This window comes from Procambarus clarkii, chromosome 27 (assembly GCF_040958095.1).
Source record: "Procambarus clarkii isolate CNS0578487 chromosome 27, FALCON_Pclarkii_2.0, whole genome shotgun sequence".
In the NCBI taxonomy this organism is placed as follows: Eukaryota; Metazoa; Arthropoda; class Malacostraca; order Decapoda; family Cambaridae; genus Procambarus; species Procambarus clarkii.
In genome coordinates this window covers 6,981,739-7,002,015 of record NC_091176.1, presented here as the reverse complement: position 1 = coordinate 7,002,015, position 20,277 = coordinate 6,981,739, and the positions used below count along the sequence as shown (strand labels likewise).

The following is a 20,277-nucleotide window of genomic DNA, read 5'->3' as shown; positions in this document are numbered from 1 at the left end:
AAGTTCTCAAGAATTGGCAGTAGCAAGTAATAGTGCAAGGAATAAAGAGGGTTAAACAAGATGCAATTACGCCTTCACCAATATATTATCTCGCGAAGTATAACTACACTTATGTATAGAGTGTCGCTTTCACCCAGGACACTCAATATATCTGCACTTCTTCAAATCCCAACGAGTCCACTATCTTCAAGTATACGCCGTCCACGCTCAATGGACGTGGACGGCGTCCACGTCCATTGCAGGCTTTCATCACCGACGAGTTCATTTTCCTCAGCATGGGCCAGTCCACACACCGTATCGTCACGATTCCCAACACCCAACATCTGCTCTCCAGAAACCCACTGGCAGAGGGCTTCAGCAACACGCTGACAGGAGTCACAAATCATCACTTCCAGGGGTGTCTAACACCCTGGCAGACGTCTCTAGCAACACACTAGCAGCATTACTCAGCAGACAGCCACTACTGTCGTCTTGTCAACCTGTCCTCTTAAAAATAACGTCGCTTTTGGCCGTTTGCCCGTATGGCCGAATTTGGACGTAATTTGAAAATGAAAAAAAAAATGAAAATAAATTTGGGATTTTTTTTTTCAACAACAGTAAGTTAAGGGTCCTCTGATAGGTTAGGTGGGCAGGAAATTCTCATGAAGTTTCAAAAGTTATGAAAAACGTTAATTTAAAGTGTCCTCTTATAACCTATGCGCGTACGCCGGACGACTCGAATAGAAAACGGAACAGAACGTCACTTTTGTGAGTCGATTTCATTTCAAATTACGTCCAAATTTGGCCATAGTGCGCATACCAGCCAAAAGTGACGTTCTTTTTAAGAGGACGGGTTGGTCTTGTAACTCCCCTTGGCCAAATTCCGGGTATATCGATTCATACAACACTGCTTACTACCCGAGGCGGCCACTACCCACAGGGGCCTGGTAGCCTGGTGGATAGCGTGCAGGACTCGTAATACTGTGGCGCGGGTTCGATTCCTGCACCAGGCAGAAACAAATGGGCAAAGTTTCTTTCACCCTGAATGCCCCTGTTACCTAGCAGTAAATAGGTACCTTGGTGTTAGTCAGCTGTCACGGGCTGCTTCCTGGGCGTGTGTGTGTGTGGTGGGGGAAGGAAAGGGGGGGTTGTGGAAAAAAAGTAGTTAGTAACAGTTGATTAACAGTTGAGAGGTGGGTCGAAAGAGCAGAGCTCAACCCCCGCAAGCACAGCTAGGTGAATACACATGCGCACGCACGCACGCGGGGTGGTATGCAAACAAGGAGACACAGGTGGAAGCTGAGTGCCCAAATGATCCATAGAGACATTAGAAAGAACGTTTTCAGTGTCGGAGTGGTTAATAAATGTAATGAGGAGGTTGACTCTATGCAGTTTCAAATGTAGATATGACAGCCAAGTAGGCTCAGGAATCTGTATATCAGTTGATTGACGGTTGAGAGGCGGGACCAAAGAGCCAGAGCTCAACCCCTGCAAGTACCACTAGGTGAGTACAGCTAGGTGAGTACACACACTTCAGGAACCTATACACCTGTTGACTGACGGTTGAGAGGCGGGACCAAAGAGCCAGAGCTCAACCCCCGCAAGCACAATTAGGTGAGTACAACTAGGTAAGTAAGCACACACACACACACACACACACACACACACACACACACACACACACACACACACACACACACACACACACACACACACACACACACACACAAGAGGTTCCAGGAGGTCTTCACAATAGAACAGGGTGAGGTCACTGTGCTAGGAGAAAGGGAGGTAAACCAGGCGGCCTTGGAGGAGTTCGAAATTACGAGAGAGGAGGTCAAGAGACACCTGCTGGATCTGGATGTTAGAAAGGCGGTTGGTCCAGATGGGATCTCACCATGGGTACTGAAAGAGTGTGCAGAGGCACTTTGCTTGCCACTCTCCATAGTGTATAGTAAATCACTAGAGACGGGAGACCTACCAGAAATATGGAAGACGGCGAATGTGGTCCCAATATACAAAAAGGGCGACAGACAAGTGGCACTGAACTACAGGCCAGTGTCCTTGACTTGTATACCATGCAAGGTGATGGAGAAGATCGTGAGAAAAAACCTGGTAACACATCTGGAGAGAAGGGACTTCGTGACAAATCGCCAACATGGATTCAGGGAGGGTAAATCTTGCCTTACAGGCTTGATAGAATTCTACGATCAGGTGACACAGATTAAGCAAGAAAGAGAGGGCTGGGCGGACTGCATTTTCTTGGATTGTCGGAAAGCCTTTGACACAGTACCGCATAAGAGGCTGGTACATAAGCTGGAGAGACAGGCAGGTGTAGCTGGTAAGGTGCTCCAGTGGATAAGGGAGTATCTAAGCAATAGGAAGCAGAGAGTTACGGTGAGGGGTGAGACCTCCGATTGGCGTGAAGTCACCAGTGGAGTCCCACAGGGCTCTGTACTCGGTCCTATCTTGTTTCTGATATATGTAAATGATCTCCCGGAGGGTATCGATTCATTTCTCTCAATGTTTGCGGACGATGCTAAAATTATGAGAAGGATTAAAACAGAAGAGGACTGTTTGAGGCTTCAAGAAGACCTAGACAAGCTGAAGGAATGGTCGAACAAATGGTTGTTAGAGTTTAACCCAACCAAATGTAATGTAATGAAGATAGGTGTAGGGAGCAGGAGGCCAGATACAAGGTATCATCTGGGAGAGGAAATTCTTCAGGAGTCAGAGAAGGAAAAAGACTTGGGGGTTGATATCACGCCAGACCTGTCTCCTGCAGCACATATCAAGCGGATAACATCAGCGGCATATGCCAGGCTGGCCAACATACGAACGGCATTCAGAAACTTGTGTAAAGAATCATTCAGAACTTTGTATACCACATATGTCAGGCCAATCCTGGAGTATGCAGCCCCAGCATGGAGTCCATATCTAGTCAAGGATAAGACTAAACTGGAAAAGGTTCAAAGGTTTGCCACCAGACTAGTACCCGAGCTGAGAGGTATGAGCTACGAGGAGAGACTACGGGAATTAAACCTCACTTCGCTGGAAGACAGAAGAGTTAGGGGGGACATGATCACCACATTCAAGATTCTGAAGGGGATTGATAGGGTAGATAAAGACAGTCTATTTAACACAAGGGGAACACGCACAAGGGGACACAGGTGGAAACTGAGTGCCCAAATGAGCCACAGAGATATTAGAAAGAACTTTTTTAGTGTCAGAGTGGTTGACAAATGGAATGCATTAGGGGGTGATGTGGTGGAGGCTCACTCCATACACAGTTTCAAGTGTAGATATGACAGAGCCCGATAGGCTCAGGAATCTGTACACCTGTTGATTGACGGTTGAGAGGCGGGACCAAAGAGCCAGAGCTCAACCCCCGCAAACACAACTAGGTGAGTACAACTAGGTGAGTACACACACACACACACACACGAGTGGTACGCGAACAAGGGGACACAGGTGGAAGCTGAGTACCCAAATGTGCCACAGAGACGTTAGAAAGAACTTTTTCTGTGTCAGAGTAGTTAACAGGTGGAATGCATTAGGCAGTGATGTGATGGAGGCTGACTCCATACACAGTTTCAAATGTAGATATGATAGAGCCTAGTAGGCTCAGGAATCTGTATATCAGTTGTTTGACGGTTGAGAGGTGGGACCAAAGAGCCAGAGCTCAACCCCCGCAAGCACAACTAGGGGAGTACACGCTCATCTAATGGATGAGCAGGACAGAGGGATGAATAGTCTGGAGAGGAAGGGTTGTAGATCAGAGAGCTTAGTGCTAGTGCTTAACCCAGCTGCAGGCCTTAAGTTGGGGTAGGCATTCATCACAGGCATCACTCATGTCCCATCCATGCATTGAGGAAGTCCCACACAGCACTGGAGGTCCCAGTCAACCGTAATGATTTTTTTTCTAAATGGTGGGCTGAAAGGAAGCAGTGCTCGTTGGCCACGCTGTGCTCTTGTTTCTGCGTCATTGTCTAGTGGCTTCAGGGTTCTATCTTTAATGTTTTTCTTCTTCTTGGGGATTTGGCTTCGTGTCTGTAGAGTTGCCTTCAGGCGACGGTGTCAGTGGAGTTGCACCACCACTGTAGATGTGGCGTATAATGCTCGATGAGGCCTCGTAACAATTCACGTAGAATTGCGACGATGTTTGGCCGACCCATGAGGTGGGTGTTGAGTGTACTCTGTCTAGTGAGTCCAGAAAGTATAGTGAAGCCTGGAGTTGACCCAATAATCTGGGAAAGTATTATTTCTGAGGGAAGCCCCATCGGCTCCCTGGAGCCATAGGATTGATATTAGCTATAATAATAGTCTGGGGTTTCAGTCATATGGAGTTGTATGCCTACCGGGGACCACGAGCCAGAACCTGCTCGTGGGAGCAATGGCCTATGAAAACTCCGCTCTTTGAGAGTATATTCATGTCTGCCATCGACAGGGGCTAGGCACCCGGAAAGATAGGCACCCCAAAACAGACCCCAACTGGTAGAAAGTTGCAACCGGAGACCGAAACAAGAGGCTAGAAACTCCCCCAAGAAAACAAGCAAATCGTCATCAACCTGACACGCTGCTCGTTCGCGCCACCAAGCCGGCCATCTGCCCACCAGTTTATCGACTGAAGCCGACTGGGGCTGATGTCTACTCTGGTCTCGATTACCTGTCAGGATTTTAACGTTAGCATTGATACCTGTTGTGTGTTGGAACGTTGACCAGGAGTTCCAAGTACTAGAGCTGCATGTGCTTAGACTTCCTTCCGTAGGCACCCTGTTAGTACTTTCCTTGTGTTTCAGGATTCTCTTCTCTGGAGCTTTCGGGTCTCACTCCGAAAGCGGTGGCAGTCGCTTGGCTTCTGCCTTGCCCTTGGGGGCCAGCTTGGGTTCTGGTACTTTTATTTGGTCCTGGGTAGGGAGTGCTTGTTGCTGGTTGGGGCACACGGGGCTGCACAGCTCGCATAACAGTAGCAGCCGTGCCTCTCTGGCCTACTGTTGTGGTGGAGAACTTTCGAGGTTCTTTGCTTTCTTTTTAGTATTTCCTGCCTGGCTTCCCATTAGGTCCGCCTAGGGCCCCTGGAGGTGGACCTCTTCGTGTCAGCATGGTCGAAGCATCTCCCAGTATATGTGGCACCCTTCCCCGAGGTAGATGCTTTTAGGCAGGACTGGTTGAGTTCTAGCTCACTGGAGTTCTATCAGGGAGGCTTCTCCTTCTGGCCCAGCCTCGGATTCAGGCACTGCTTGCTCTGTGTCCGGACCCAGGGCATTTTCCGCGCCTCTGTCTCTTTTAGCAGATCGGTCTGGTTCGATACCTGGCTGGTTCGATCTACTCTTCCACTCTTCGTGTCTGGTATTTCTGATGTGGGTGTATCAACACTTGTATGATGATCAGGTGACTTCTCTTATGGTGTCTCACCTGTGGTCTTCTTCTTGGCGACAGTATGAAGTTTCTAGGCGGTCTTTTTGCTAATAGTACGATCAAATCCAATTTAATAAATTCCCCTGATACAGCAGGTTGTGTGTATTCGATTCCCTGCAATGATTGTGATTCTGTGTACCTTGGACAAACAGGAAAGTCCTTACAATTGCGGTTGTCACAACATGCTTATAGTATTAGAACTGCCCAAACGTCTAATGCATTGTATCTACATACGAGTTTATGCGATCACAATATTAACTGGAATGAGGCAAAAAGCATTACCAATTGTGGGGATTTCGTGGAACGGAATTTGATTTGAATCTGCTCTAATCAGTCAGTGTCCAAATCTTCTTAATGTTAGTACTGGAATGTACAAACTTGATCCATTTTTAAGTTATAATATTGCACAACAGTTTAAGAAACAACTCTGATAGAGAGGCTTACAATGTCTCATTATAATTGTATATTCATATATTGTGTGTTCATGAGGCTTTTCTTTAATCTTTCATCCTTATTCTCTGACCGCTTAATCCTCTTTGACCATTCTAAGCTAAGCTATACCTGTTTCTGGTTAATTCTTTCCTAGGGATGGGTTGGTCAGGTGTCGGCCTATATATCCTCCCCCCTTCTCCCTTCTCCTTAGTCAGTCTGGTGTTGACAAAAGCTTTAACAAGCCGAAACGTTCACCTCATTTCATATTTCTCTGTGGATTTTCCGCATATATATATATACACACACCATAAAGTGAACCCTGCTTACAGGTATACATAATACAAAGAGTTTACTTTAGTCCTGGATTATGTTCAAGACTAAAGTGAATTTTTAGGTTGGTACTCGGTACACTCTTGTGTTGCCACAACGGTTGGTACTCGGTACACTCTTGTGTTGCCACAACGGTTGGTACTCGGTACACTCTTGTGTTGCCACAACGGTTGGTACTCGGTACACTCTTGTGTTGCCACAACGGTTGGTACTCGGTACACTCTTGTGTTGCCACAACGGTTGGTACTCGGTACACTCTTGTGTTGCCACAACAGACAAAATAAGGGATGCTAAAATATACAGACTTAACGTAACCGATCCACACATACAACAGCCCATTTCCTTAATAGTACGTCGCATTTTGACGACTAATTTACCTAAGGCCAAAAACTGATGTACAAAAAAATGGTAGCAGCTCACGACATTGACGTGATGTCCCGTTTTCTGTTCGTGGGTCCTCAAGTAGGTTAGGTTTGGCCAATTTACTAAAACAGTTAAGTGACGTCCTAAGCTTTTTAATCAACCAGCTATGAATGCCTAATCTCTAATTGCCCTGCAGACCCAAGGTTGGTCCAGGCCTTAAGTACAGATCTATAGCAATGAAATCTCCAGTCATAGCCTATGACAATCACTTGGAAGTTTATACTGCAGGAAAACTTCTGCAATATTAACTTCCATTGGAAAGTTAGTGATCATTAGAAAACATTCTCATTAGAAAACCTTGATCTGTCCACGCCTGTGAACCCGGGTCTGCAGCCGTAGACTTACCGGACCAAACCTAATCATAATACCATTTATAATACCGCTGACCTCACCAGTGATCTATTTATAATATAGCTGACTGTTACACTAACCAATATATAATATAAATAGCCGCTAAAATTTCAAATTTATCATTTGTGTGACTTTCACAACGACTCATTTGACCAGGTCCTCCATGGAGACTTGGCGGCTCGTAATGTTCTTCTGGCGGAAGAAAATATTGTCAAGATCAGTGACTTTGGACTTGCGAAAGACATTTACAAAAACCAAAACTACAAGAAGAAGAGCGATGTAAGTATCTCGATTACTTGAAAACAACAATCAATCTGTAGAGATTGTAAGAGTTGTAGAGATTGTAAGAGTTGTAGAGATTGTAAGAGTTGTAGAGATTGTAGAGATTGTAAGAGTTGTAGAGATTGTAAGAGTTGTAGAGATTGTTTTCAATCTCTACAACTGAAGTATAAATGTGAATATTTGATCAACAAACACTAGCTGAAAATGTTCAGATAACTGGGAATTGCTATGTGTATATTTTATATCCTAATACAAGATATATTTGAGAGTTGGGTTGAATTTTGCCATGGAAAATATCTTATAATTATAGACATTGAATTTTGATGACAAATATCTAAATTTGATATTTAAATTTGTTGTTAAAGAGATATTGATCCATTGGATTTACTTTACAGTGATGGAAATATAATATTAAATAGATCTTTGATATATATTGTGAACTACCGGAGCAAGTTTACTTTCAGTTTTATCACTATTTTCGTCAGGTCTCTGCCACAAGTAACACAAATTGTTTCTTTAATTTGTAGATAATATTCTGAGGTACAAACATAGTGCCCAATACACTTTCATGTTAATAATGCTTGGCTGACAACCCAGCCTCAGCATAGACAGTACGTTTTAATACTAAATTTAATAGGCATAATCCTGACTATCGTCATAGAACATAAATACTGTACACTTAATCGCCAGCATCGCACCAAAATATTGTGAATAATAGAGTTTACCTGAAAAGCTGTATAGAAAACGAGGACCTAACCTAACCTTGGGAGTGTAGGAGGACAAGCATGTAAGTAGCATTTTTTGCTTCCCAATTACAATTAGCACTTAACCTATTCCTATACTGATATTACAATTTTATAAAACTAATAAAAGAGAACTAAAGTCTTTCAATTAATTATAAAGTAACTCAGTATATTTTCAAATTTTGAATAAAATCTCCATTGTTTACTAAAACTGAAAAAGAAATTCTTTATATTTAAAACTTTTGGATAAGGAATTGAACAGACTCAGTAACTTGCAACAGTCACGGCCGGACGTGTTCTCGTTGTTCCAGCTCTACACTCTCGCACCCAGCACTGCCGGGTGGGTAAATAATTGGCAGACCCCACTCCTAACCTGGTATTTTATGCCGGGTAGAGACGGGAGGCCATCTCCAGTGATGTGTAGGCTTTGAGAGAGACCCCATCAGCCACCAGGAAACTCATCATGCGTCACAAACGCTTCAAGATCAGGGGTACGCCCCTCAACGAGCAACCATTCTCCAAGACATCACTCCTGAAGCTTTCTAAATACATTGCAGGAGTGACATCCAACGACATCAAACAAGAAGGCACGGACATCCTCCTCTTCTTTTATAGTGAGGAGGAAGTCGACAAACTTCTGTTTTTCAGCGCCAATTTCTCCAACCAACACCTTCGTCTCAACTTCCCACGCCAGTACCTGGCTGAACACACTGTCGTTATTCATGATCTCAGCCAATGGATCGTGGAACAAGATGAAGCTGATGAAAGAGCGTTCATGCACGACTTCAATGAATCAAACGCGGATTTAGGGCTTCACGAAGCTTACTTCAACAGAAATCACTCCCTGAAGCTGACCTTCGAGACAGAAGCTGCGGCTACTCTGGCTACCAGAAATGGTGTTTACAGCTTTGGTATTCACATTCCGCCATTCCGTGTGAAGATGGAACGTTTTCACATCGTCAACCAGTGCCTCCGGTGCTACGAGTACACCCACTCCAGCAGCAAATGTACCCAGCGTATTCAGAAGTGTAGCCTCTGCTCAGCTGACCACCATTACTCCATCTGCAAGTCTGAAACACTATGCTGTTTGCTTTGCAAAGACGATCATCCGGCAATCTCCATTCGTTGTCCTCATAGACAAGACGTCATCAAAAACATGGAGAAATCTACACCTTCTACCGGAGCCAGTACCTCGGAAGCAACAAGCCAATCAGCGACCACCTCTACTTCAGGTTTCAACGCCCAAGACGCCATTTTCCTGGAGCTTCCGGGAGGACGTCCCACTGCTACTACCAGCCAATGGGGAGCCAGCTCCCAAACACCAACCAGCGACTCATCTAGCCAGCCGACATCACCCCCGGCCCACACCGACCAACCACTGTACAGCACAGTTCAAGCATTAACATCAGCGGCCAGCATGATAGCTTGCAATAACCCCCAGGAATACGTAAAAATATTAAATATTCTATACAAAGCAAATGGTCTTCCGGCTTTCATAGTTCCAGAGGAAGTCTTCACCACTTCAAGTTCTTAAGATACAGTCTCGGTCCCTGACATCACCGTGAACGCCGCCGTGCTCACGGATCTACTATCAACAGCAAAGCCTGCTCCTCCAGCACCTTCATCACAAGCCACCCAGACGCCGACGCCTCCTCTATCGACAACTACCACAGTTCCACCTCTCGTGTGCGAACCCTCTCAACGTCCTAAATCAGCTGCAGGTCCCATTAAGCCTCAACAGGCAAGAACTCATCCCTCAAGATTCACTGCATCTACTTCCGAGTCAGCTGACTCATCAGATGAGGACGTCTCGGTGGGAACACCACCACCTCCACTGAAGCAGCCCTACACAACTGAAGATTTCCGGCTGGAAGCTACCTCCAACGATAGCCTCACCGTATCAACGCCATGCAAGACCAACAAACAATAATAATAATAATAATAATTTTTATTTAGGCAAAGGTACATACATAAAGAGATTTTACAAAGTTTGTTGGCTTTATAGATAAGAGCTAGTACATACAATGCCTAAAGCCACTATTACGCAAAGCGTTTCGGGCAGGAAAAAACACTACTGACTAAAGCTTAAACTAATGCAGGCCAGGAAGAACAACAACACCGACGATCTGCGCCCGAGTACATCAAGGAATCAGTAGAACACCAACGCAATGCTGAAAAGAACACCGCGACGAGAAGCCCTGCCTCCTGCAGGACACACCAGCGAGCACCCATGAGCACTCCACCTTACCACCAAACCGCAGCATCAGCTGCAACTCTTACCCACGGTGGTTGGGCCACCGATCTATCATCTCCCCTCTTCACCTCGTCTCCAGTTCCTCGCTCAAGATTTCTGCATCCTCGCCCCTGTCTTCAACCCCCTGCTTGCCTGCTCCATGGCTTTGAAACGAAACGAAACGAAATTGAACAAAAAAACATCAACCTAAACATTGAGTTTATTAACAGATAATGAGGAGAATATAACCACAATTATGTGTATTTATGTATTATGCAGTCAGAATGCGGGTTGCGGATATGTATTCATTACATTTAGTATTAAAACGTACTGTCTATTCGGAGGAAGGGTTGTGACTGAGGGTATTTACACATCAAGCACCACTGGTCAACTGGTGATGTTGGCAGCCAAGAATGGCTCAAGTACCCATGAGTGACTGACCCACTACCACCCACAGTACCCATGAGTGACTGACCCACTACCACCCACAGTACCCATGAGTGACTGACCCCACCACCACCCACAGTACCCATGAGTGACTGACCCCACCACCACCCACAGTACCCATGAGTGACTGACCCACCACCACCCACAGTACCCATGAGTGACTGACCCACCACCACCCACTGTACCCATGAGTGACTGACCCACCACCACCCACAGTACCCATGAGTGACTGACCCACCACCTACAGTACCCATGAGTGACCCTCCACCACCCACAGTACCCATGAGTGACTGACCCACCACCACCCACAGTACCCATGAGTGACTGACCCACCACCACCCACAGTACCCATGAGTGACTGACCCACCACCTACAGTACCCATGAGTGACTGACCCTCCACCACCCACAGTACCCATGAGTGACTGACCCACCACCACCCACAGTACCCATGAGTGACTGACCCACCACCTACAGTACCCATGAGTGACTGACCCACCACCACCCACAGTACCCATGAGTGACTGACCCACCACCTACAGTACCCATGAGTGACTGACCCACCACCACCCACAGTACCCATGAGTGACTGACCCACCACCACCCACAGTACCCATGAGTGACTGACCCACCACCTACAGTACCCATGAGTGACTGACCCACCACCACCCACAGTACCCATGAGTGACTGACTCACCACCTACAGTACCCATGAGTGACTGACCCACCCCCACCCACAGTACCCATGAGTGACTGACCCACCACCACCCACAGTACCCATGAGTGACTGACCCACCACCACCCACAGTACCCATAAGTGACTGACCCACCACCACCCACAGTACCCATGAGTGACTGACCCACCACCTACAGTACCCATGAGTGACTGACCCACCACCACCCACAGTACCCAGGAGTGACTGACCCACCACCTACAGTACCCATGAGTGACTGACCCACCACCACCCACAGTACCCATGAGTGACTGACCCTCCAACACCCACAGGGACCAGTACCCGTCAAGTGGCTGGCACTGGAGTGCCTGAAGGACGGGGTCTTCTCCATCCAGAGTGACGTCTGGGCTTTCGGGGTGGTCATGTGGGAGATATTCAGCCTGGGACAGAACCCATACCCTGGAGTAGACTTTGACGAGAACTTCATCGTCAAGTTAGAGAAGGGAGTGAGGCTGGACCAGCCACGCTTCTCCACCTACAGCCTGTGAGTCTTCAAGCTTTAACCTCTTAACTGTTTAACCCACCTTGCTAACCTTATGTTAACTGTTTAGTCTACTGCTATTATTATCTTACTCGTTGCTAAAATTGGGTTAACTGTTGAACCCGTTGCTAACAATGGGTTAACTGCTCTGCTAACATTGGGAACAGTAAGCATCATTCAGTAATTAAGACTCCTGAGTGCATCTCAGTTTATGTAATGGAATAATTAAATGAATGGATTGTTAGGATGTATTTAGTGTAAGTTGTGGAGTTGTTGGTAAGAGTTGTAATGTTGCAGGTACCGCGTGATGCTGGAGTGTTGGCACACCGACCCGCTGGCCAGACCCTCCTTCTCCACCCTTGAACACTCCCTGGGGGAGATGTTGGGCGACACTGAGAAGCAGGTGTGTACCCCTTATACCATACCTGTAGTGCTGTATCATAGTATACCTGTAGTTAGTCCAGCATCATACCATACTGAGACACAGAAGCAGGTGTGTACCCCCCCCCCTTATACCATACCTGTAGTGTTGTATCATAGTATACCTGTAGTTAGTCCACCATCATACCATACCTGTAGTCCACCATCATACCATAGCTATAGACCGAGGGTTCTCAGGGGTCGTGTTATGACCGAGGGTTCTCAGGGGGGTCGTGTTATGACCGATGGTTCTCAGGGGGGTCGTGTTATGACCAAGGGTTCTACCTTGGTGGTTCTATCATCTTGTCATGACCTCAGGGATCTTGTAGTGTTGCCTTGACCTCAAGGTTCTGGTGGTCTTGTCATGACCTCAGCTGGAAACGGGAACAAACCCATTACTTGTATCAGTGCCGGTGGAAATGATGTAGGACGAGTTAGGAGTGAGGCACTGATACAGAGGTTTAAGACAGCCATAGAATATAGTTAGGAGCAAGGGAGGAATCCCGATCATATGTAGCATTCTGCCAAGAAAGGGAGTTGGAAATGAATGGTTGTCGAGGGCACTTGGTGTCAATTGCCGACTGGACAAATATTGCACATTAAATGCAATATCATTCATTGATAACTGGGAACACTAATATGGAAGAAATGACATGTATGCTCGTGATGGGGTGCATCTATCGAGGGCTGGGGTTGTTGTTGTTGTCAACTCGTTGGAACCAGTGGTTGGAGGCGTCTGTTTGGATTTAAACTGTTAGTAGATAGTGGTATGGGAATTTATATGGAGAAAGGAGGCAATAAAAGTGTGTATTAGTGGGGGGAAAATTGGCAAAATAAACAGGGAAGGAGAAAAGCCTCAAAATAGCAATACACTTAAGGTATATTACACTGACAGTAGAAGTCTAAGAAACAAAATAAACTATTTAAATGTTCTTGTCGGCACGGAAACAATAGATATTGTTGCACTTACCGATATGTGGGTGAATGTAGAAAATAGAGAACTATATTAGCTTAATATCAAATAAATGGATTTAAACTATTTCACACAGATATTAGACGAGGAAGGGGAGTAGCCATATATGTAAGGCAAAATTTGAAGAAAATCTCAGAGAGGAATCAAAACTGAGCCATACACAGAAAGTATTTGGCTAGAATTTAACGAAAAAGCTAAAAATCTTATAATAGGAGTTATATACAGGCCACCAAACTTAGAATGGAAGCAAAGCAACTATGGGATGAAATATCTAGAGCATCTAGGCCAAACAGTATTTGTGTCATGGGTGAATTTAATTTTAGGTGAATAAACTGAATTAACAGAACAGGGAATAATGAAGCATAAGATTTTCTGGAACTAAATGACGATTGCTTCTTTAAGCAACACATTAAGGAACTAACGCATGAAAGTAATTTTAGACTTAGTGTTAACTAACAGGGGAAACAAATTAATGACATAAAAATTGGGAGTGAGCTAGGGAACAGTGATCACAAAGAAATCAGATTGAGCATGGAATGTAATAGATTTGTATGAGAAAATTCTGTTAAAGTGCCAGATTTTCGAAAAGCTGATTTTAATGGCATAAGAAATTTTTTGGATGAAATAGATTGGAAAGTCCTTGGCATAGGAGGTAGGCCGATCTTGGAGCGAGACGTGAACCCAGCGATGGATGATGTAAAAAGGGATTTCGATGAAGTACAAATATAACATATTTAAGAATATTCTAAGCTAAGCACAGGAACGTAATATACCATACAAATTGAATAGGTCGAATAATAATGACCCAAAATGGATAACAAAGGATCTGATGAACCTTTTAGGTAGAAAGAGAGCTTTCTACAAAAAGATTAAGAATGGGTAAGTCGGTTTAGAACCAAAATTCATCCAACTGGTTAGAAATGTTAAAAAAGAGATGAGGACAAAAAGAAACTTTAAAGTTTTTATAGCAGGGCAAGCAAAGCCAAATCCTAAAGTTTTTTTCAGTTATATCGAACAAAGATTAAGGAAAGGATAAGTCCATTAAAAACTGAGACAGGCCAGATAACTGATAATGACGAAGAGATGTAGTATTTTGAATAAATAGTTTATCTCTGTATTTACTAAAGAGGAACTTAACATTATGCCTTCAGCCAAACAAGTCTATGTGGGTGGGGACGAGGACAGGTGTTTACTAGTTGTGTTTTTACGGGGGTTGAGCTTTGCTCTTTCGGCCCGCCTCTCAACTGTCAATCAACTGTTTACTAACTACTTTTTTTTTTTTTTTTTTCTCCACACACCACACACACACACACCCTAGGAAGCAGCCCGTGACAGCTGACTAACTCCCAGGTACCTATTTACTGCTAGGTAACAGGGGCACTTAGGGTGAAAGAAACTTTGCCCATTTGTTTCTGCCTCGTGCGGGAATCGAACCCGCGCCACAGAATTACGAGTCCTGCGCGCTATCCACCAGGCTACGAGGCCCCTAGGTTGACTAGTTTAGCAGTTACCAGAGAAGATGTTATTAAACAAATAGTGAGACTCAAGCCAAACAAATCCCCATGGCCGACGTAGTGTTTGCCAGGGTGCTTGAAGAATGCAAAGAGGAGCTTTGCGAGCCATTGTCTACCATCTGTATAAAATTTAAATGGAAATGTTCATTTGTGCATAACCGCTAATCTCCGAAAGTTCTTCACCGATTGCTTTGAAATTTTCACACAACGTTATATTCGCATCCGAGCAGGTTTTTATAGACATATTATATAGATGTCACGTCTGTGATGGTAAAAAAAAAAAATGTTTTTTCTGAAAACTGTGTTTTTCATGTGAGGAAAATCTTCGAAACCTCTTTACCGATTGCTTTGAAATTATGACACAACGTTACATTCGAATAGGCGCGTCTTTTTATATATCTACCATATCCATGCCTCACCTGTGACAGGAAAAAACATGTTTTTTTTTTAAAAACAGCGCCATCTGTTGGAAGTAAGAGCAACATGCGCTGTAATCTCCGAAAGTTCTTCACCGATTGCTTTGAAATTTTGATACAGCGTTGCAGTCGAATAGGTGCATCTTTTTATATACCTACTATATAGATGACAACCCCTCTGACAGGTAAAAACATGCGTTTTTGAAAAACAACGCCATCTGATGCACATAATAGCAACATGCACGCTATACTAAATATGTCACGAATTCCATTTCAATATTTCTGATTGCATTGATAAATTTTATTTTCATAGATTTCGATTTATTTGATTTTTTATTGAATTATTTTGTGTGAAATTGTGTTGGAATTGAGCTGTGTTGTTTACCATACCGTTCATTTCGTAAGTATAAGTATAGATTCCACACCTGTAACAGGTAAAACTATGCTTTTTTTGAAAAACAGTGCCATCTGTTGCATGTTTAAGTCAAAAACGAAGCTATACCTAATAAATTCCCTGTAACCTACCTTACCCTTCTATTGTCAACCAATGTCTGTTTTTTTAAGAGCGCTGTTTGTTGACATAATTGTATTTGTGCTGCTTTTTCATTTATGTTTTCATTTCTTGTTTTCATTCTACTCATTATGCTCAATTAGTATTAAGCTTGTCATTTAAGTTTATCATGCCCGAAACGCTTTGCGTAATAGTGGCTTTAGGCATTGTATGTACTAGCTCTACCTATAAGTCAACCATTCTTTGTAAAATTTATTGTATGTATGTACCTTACCTAAATAAACATTTTATTTTTTTTTTTTTTATGTAAGAGCAACACACATGCTGTACTAAATATGTACAACTCCATTTCAATGTTTCTGATTGCATTGATAAATTGAATTATTCATAGATTTTGATTTCCATTTTTATTTTATAATTTTGTGTGAATTGCATTGGAATTGAGCTGTGTTGTTTACCATACCGTTCATTTCGTGAGTATAGTTTAATTTTTATTTTTTTTTTCATATTTTCATTTCGTTTTTAAATGTTTTTTCTTATATTTCAGTGATGGGAACATCAGATCACTTGATGTTCCTAATTTTCTGATGGGAACATCAGACCATATGGGAAGGCATCGGACGAGGGAGTGGGGAATGGTGGGGAGGACGAGGGGACGGAAGTGAGAGATGGCGGGGAGGACGAGGGGACGGGGGAGATTGGGATGGTAGGGACGAGGGGATGGGGGGAATGGAGAATGGTGGGAAGGACAAAGGGACAGGGGAGTGGGGCATGGTGGGAAGGAAGAGGGGATGGTGGAGTAGGGAGGACGAGGAGACGGTGGAGTGGGGAATGGTTGGGAGGCCGAGGAGATGGGTGAGGGGGGGTGTATGAAATGGCTCACGTATGGCACTTGGAGATATTAATAGGAGCTGCTTCGTATGGGCCAATAAGCCTTCTGCAGTTACCTTTTCTTACAATTCCTTTCCTTCACTTATTCTTGGTGGTCAGGTGATCTGCCCAGGCGGATATAAAGGTCTGATCAGCAATGTTTTCTTATCTTCATTCTACTTTGCTCTGATGAAGGCGAATTAGCCGAAAACGCGTTAAGCATTCTCTATTTTTCACATGTGGTTATTCTGCATATTTGGATCAGTGTTTTTGTGATCATTGTTGTATATATATATATATATATATATATATATATATATATATATATATATATATATATATATATATATATATATATACCCATTAGTGGAAAAAGTAGCAGATGCCATGCTCAGCGCCGCAACATCAGACAAGGAGAAAGCCCGCCTCAGAGCAGTGCAAGCCCCCCATGCAGGAGACTTCTTCCTGGCAGTACCCATGTCGTCAATGGGCACGCGTCAGAATCCCTACGTGTAGCAATGGCCCTCCGCCTTGGTGCCCCAATTCACAATGAATACAAATGTATATGCAACAGGGTGGAAGCAGACCAATATGAACCTGCATTGGTTGCATTGCGGAAGCACAAAGGTCTGGCATGCAACACACAACGAGGTCAATAGCATCATCAAGAGAAGCCTCGTCTCATAATATAACCTCGGCTTCCATCCTCTTTTGTCTGGTCGTGTTGGTCGAGCGGTTAAGGGATCCTGTACACTAGCAGAGTGCTCCTGGCAGTATGGGTTCGAGTCACTTCTGGGGTGTGAGTTTTCAGTTGCATATAGTCCTGGGGACCATTCAGGCTTGTTTGCATATATATATATATATATATATATATATATATATATATATATATATATATATATATATATATATATATATATATATATGTCGTACCTAGTAGCCAGAACGCACTTCTCAGCTTACTATGCAAGGCCCGATTTGCCTAATAAGCCAAGTTTTCCTGAATTAATATATTTTCTCTAATTTTTTTCTTATGAAATGATAAAGCTACCCATTTCATTATGTATGAGGTCAATTTATTTTTATTGGAGTTAAAATTAACGTAGATATATGACTGAACCTAATCAACCCTACCTAACCTAACCTAACCAATCTTTATAGGTTAGGTTAGGTTAGGTAGCCGAAAAAGTTAGGTTAGGTTAGGTAGGTTAGGTAGTCGAAAAAACATTAATTCATGAAAACTTGGCTTAGTAGGCAAATTGGGCCTTGCATAGTAGGCTGAGAAGTGCGTTCTGGCTACTAGGTACGACATATATATATATATATATATATATATATATATATATATATATATATATATACATATATATATATATATATATATATATATATATATATATATATATATATATATATTATGATATCAGTGTGTGTAAATACAATTATTATAATATATATATTTGTGACTTGATACTTTTTATAAGATTAGAATTGAAATATTAAAAAGTCAATACTACACTAACACTCGCTAATGTCTTGCAGTATTACCTGGAGCTGAACAAACCTTACCAAGCAGAGAACACAGAGAGCAGTTTCCTGAGCATGCTGCAGAGTCCTGATTATTCCTCAAAAGTGCGTGATGTAAGTCCAAATATTGATGATGAAGGATATGAGATGCCATTCAGTCCAAGTCCATTTCAAGACGTTTTGATAGATGGTGAAACCCACAATGGACAGCGTGTTCACACTCCACGTCTAACTCCTTTGCAAATAGATTTACTTCAACAGGAGGTTGGAATGACTAATACAGGCTCAGCTGGAACCTATCTCTCAATGTCCTCCCCAACCAGAAACAATCAAAATGTATTTAACTTTGACCAAGAAACTGTGACATCCATGTCAAATCGAGACAACGAGACATACTCTGAAAATTATGATGAAGAAACTGATGGAGTTGATATTGATCTCTACCTGAAAATGGATCCTGGATCAACACCAATGAGTGGAAGATCAATGAGTGGAAGCAGTGAAAATTCCCCAGCGTTGATTAACATTGGAGATGTTCCCAAACTTGAGAGATTTCCAAATAAACATGATCCCGTTTCTCTTCGCCATAAACTGGTTCGTAGAGCATCAGAAATGGAAAAGCACGACAGTGGCATGTACAGTCCCACCGCATACATGCAAACAAACCCTAGTTACATGACCATGAACAGCTTTATTAAAACTGATGAAAATAATTACCTTACTAAAGAGGCTGCCAAAGAAATGAAAAGACTCCAGGAGGCTCAGCTCCATGACCAACCTGAATACATAAATTATGACACCATGAAAGCCACAGCCAAATCTCTTCCACGAAGATATATTAAGGAGAGCAAGTCTGAAGAAGAATATGCTAATCTCCTTGCCGGTGAAGGGGTCAGAGATAGAACTATATCTGAAGCTTCCAGTGGCTTAGGCTCCATATCCGAGGAGAGTCCACCAGAGACCAGAGCAAAGACCGATTCCCTCAAATATTCTGCAATGAAGAATGCCATAATGGAGGAGCCAGTAGCTGCATAAGCTCCTATGCTTACTAACTTTAAAATGTGTTCAAAATGCATCCTGTCATAAAATGTGACAAATAAGTACGTTAGATATAGATTTAAGTGAATAATGCAATAAAACAGCAATAATGACAATAAACCAAGGTTGTTATTGCATGAATATTAGTAATTAATTGTGAGGTGCAAAACCAATTTTGTCCATGGCAGAATAGTTTTTAACGCATCTTGGTGGCGATAAGTTTATCCCAAATCAAATATTACTAGATAATGCAGTGTGCTGGTACAAAATATTTCCAGAAATGCAGCTCACTCGTACAAACTATTTTCAGCGATACAGTGCACCAGTACAAAATGTTACCAGATAATACAGTGCACCAGTACAAAATGTTACCAGATAATACAGTGCACCAGTACAAAATGTTACCAGATAATACAGTGCACCAGTACAAAATGTTACCAGATAATGCAGTGCACCAGTACAAAATGTTACCAGATAATACAGTGCACCAGTACAGAATGTTACCAGATAATACAGTGAACCAGTACAAAATGTTACCAGATAATACAGTGCACCAGTACAAAATGTTACCAGATAATGCAGTGCACCAGTACAAAATGTTACCAGATAATGCAGTGCACCAGTACAAAATGTTACCAGATAATACAGTGCACCAGTACAGAATGTTACCAGATAATGCAGTGCACCAGTACAAAATGTTACCAGATAATACAGTGCACCAGTACAGAATGTTACCAGATAATACAGTGAACCAGTACAGAATGTTACCAGATAATACAGTGCACCAGTACAAAACATTACCAGATAATGCAGTGCACCAGTACAAAATATTACCAGATAATGCAGTGCACCAGTACAAAACATTACCAGATAATGCAGTGCACCAGTACAAAATATTACCAGATAATACAGTAGTAGAAAATAAAGTTGGATAATTGTATATTCATGATGCTTACGTGTAATTACATGAAGTTTTGAACAAGCATTATAACAGGTTGTTTATATTGAAATTAAATGAAACTGTTTAAATGTAAGTAATTAACTTGTAAGTTTACTTATTTTCTTCTTAAGAGTATTTACGGAGATTGAGGTAATCTGTGAAGGCAAGGAATGTAATCTCTTGAAAAAGCAAACTCAAGTGTAATGGATAACACAAA

General features: G+C 42.9%; 1 protein-coding gene across 5 annotated transcripts in view; it reads left to right on the top strand.

Annotated features, from left to right (window-relative positions):
- LOC123762726 (vascular endothelial growth factor receptor kdr-like) overlaps positions 1-19,552 on the top strand; it is a 471,742-nt gene extending 452,190 nt beyond the window's left edge. For all 5 annotated transcript variants that reach the window (XM_069332305.1, XM_069332302.1, XM_069332303.1 and 2 more), the window contains 4 exons: positions 7,090-7,212; positions 11,643-11,854; positions 12,149-12,254; positions 18,098-19,552. In XM_069332305.1, coding sequence (XP_069188406.1) covers positions 7,090-7,212; positions 11,643-11,854; positions 12,149-12,254; positions 18,098-19,117 — 1,461 coding nt within the window. In that variant the 3' untranslated portion in view covers positions 19,118-19,552. The remainder of the gene's footprint in view (positions 1-7,089; positions 7,213-11,642; positions 11,855-12,148; positions 12,255-18,097) is intronic.
- The last annotated feature ends 725 nt before the right edge of the window (positions 19,553-20,277 follow it).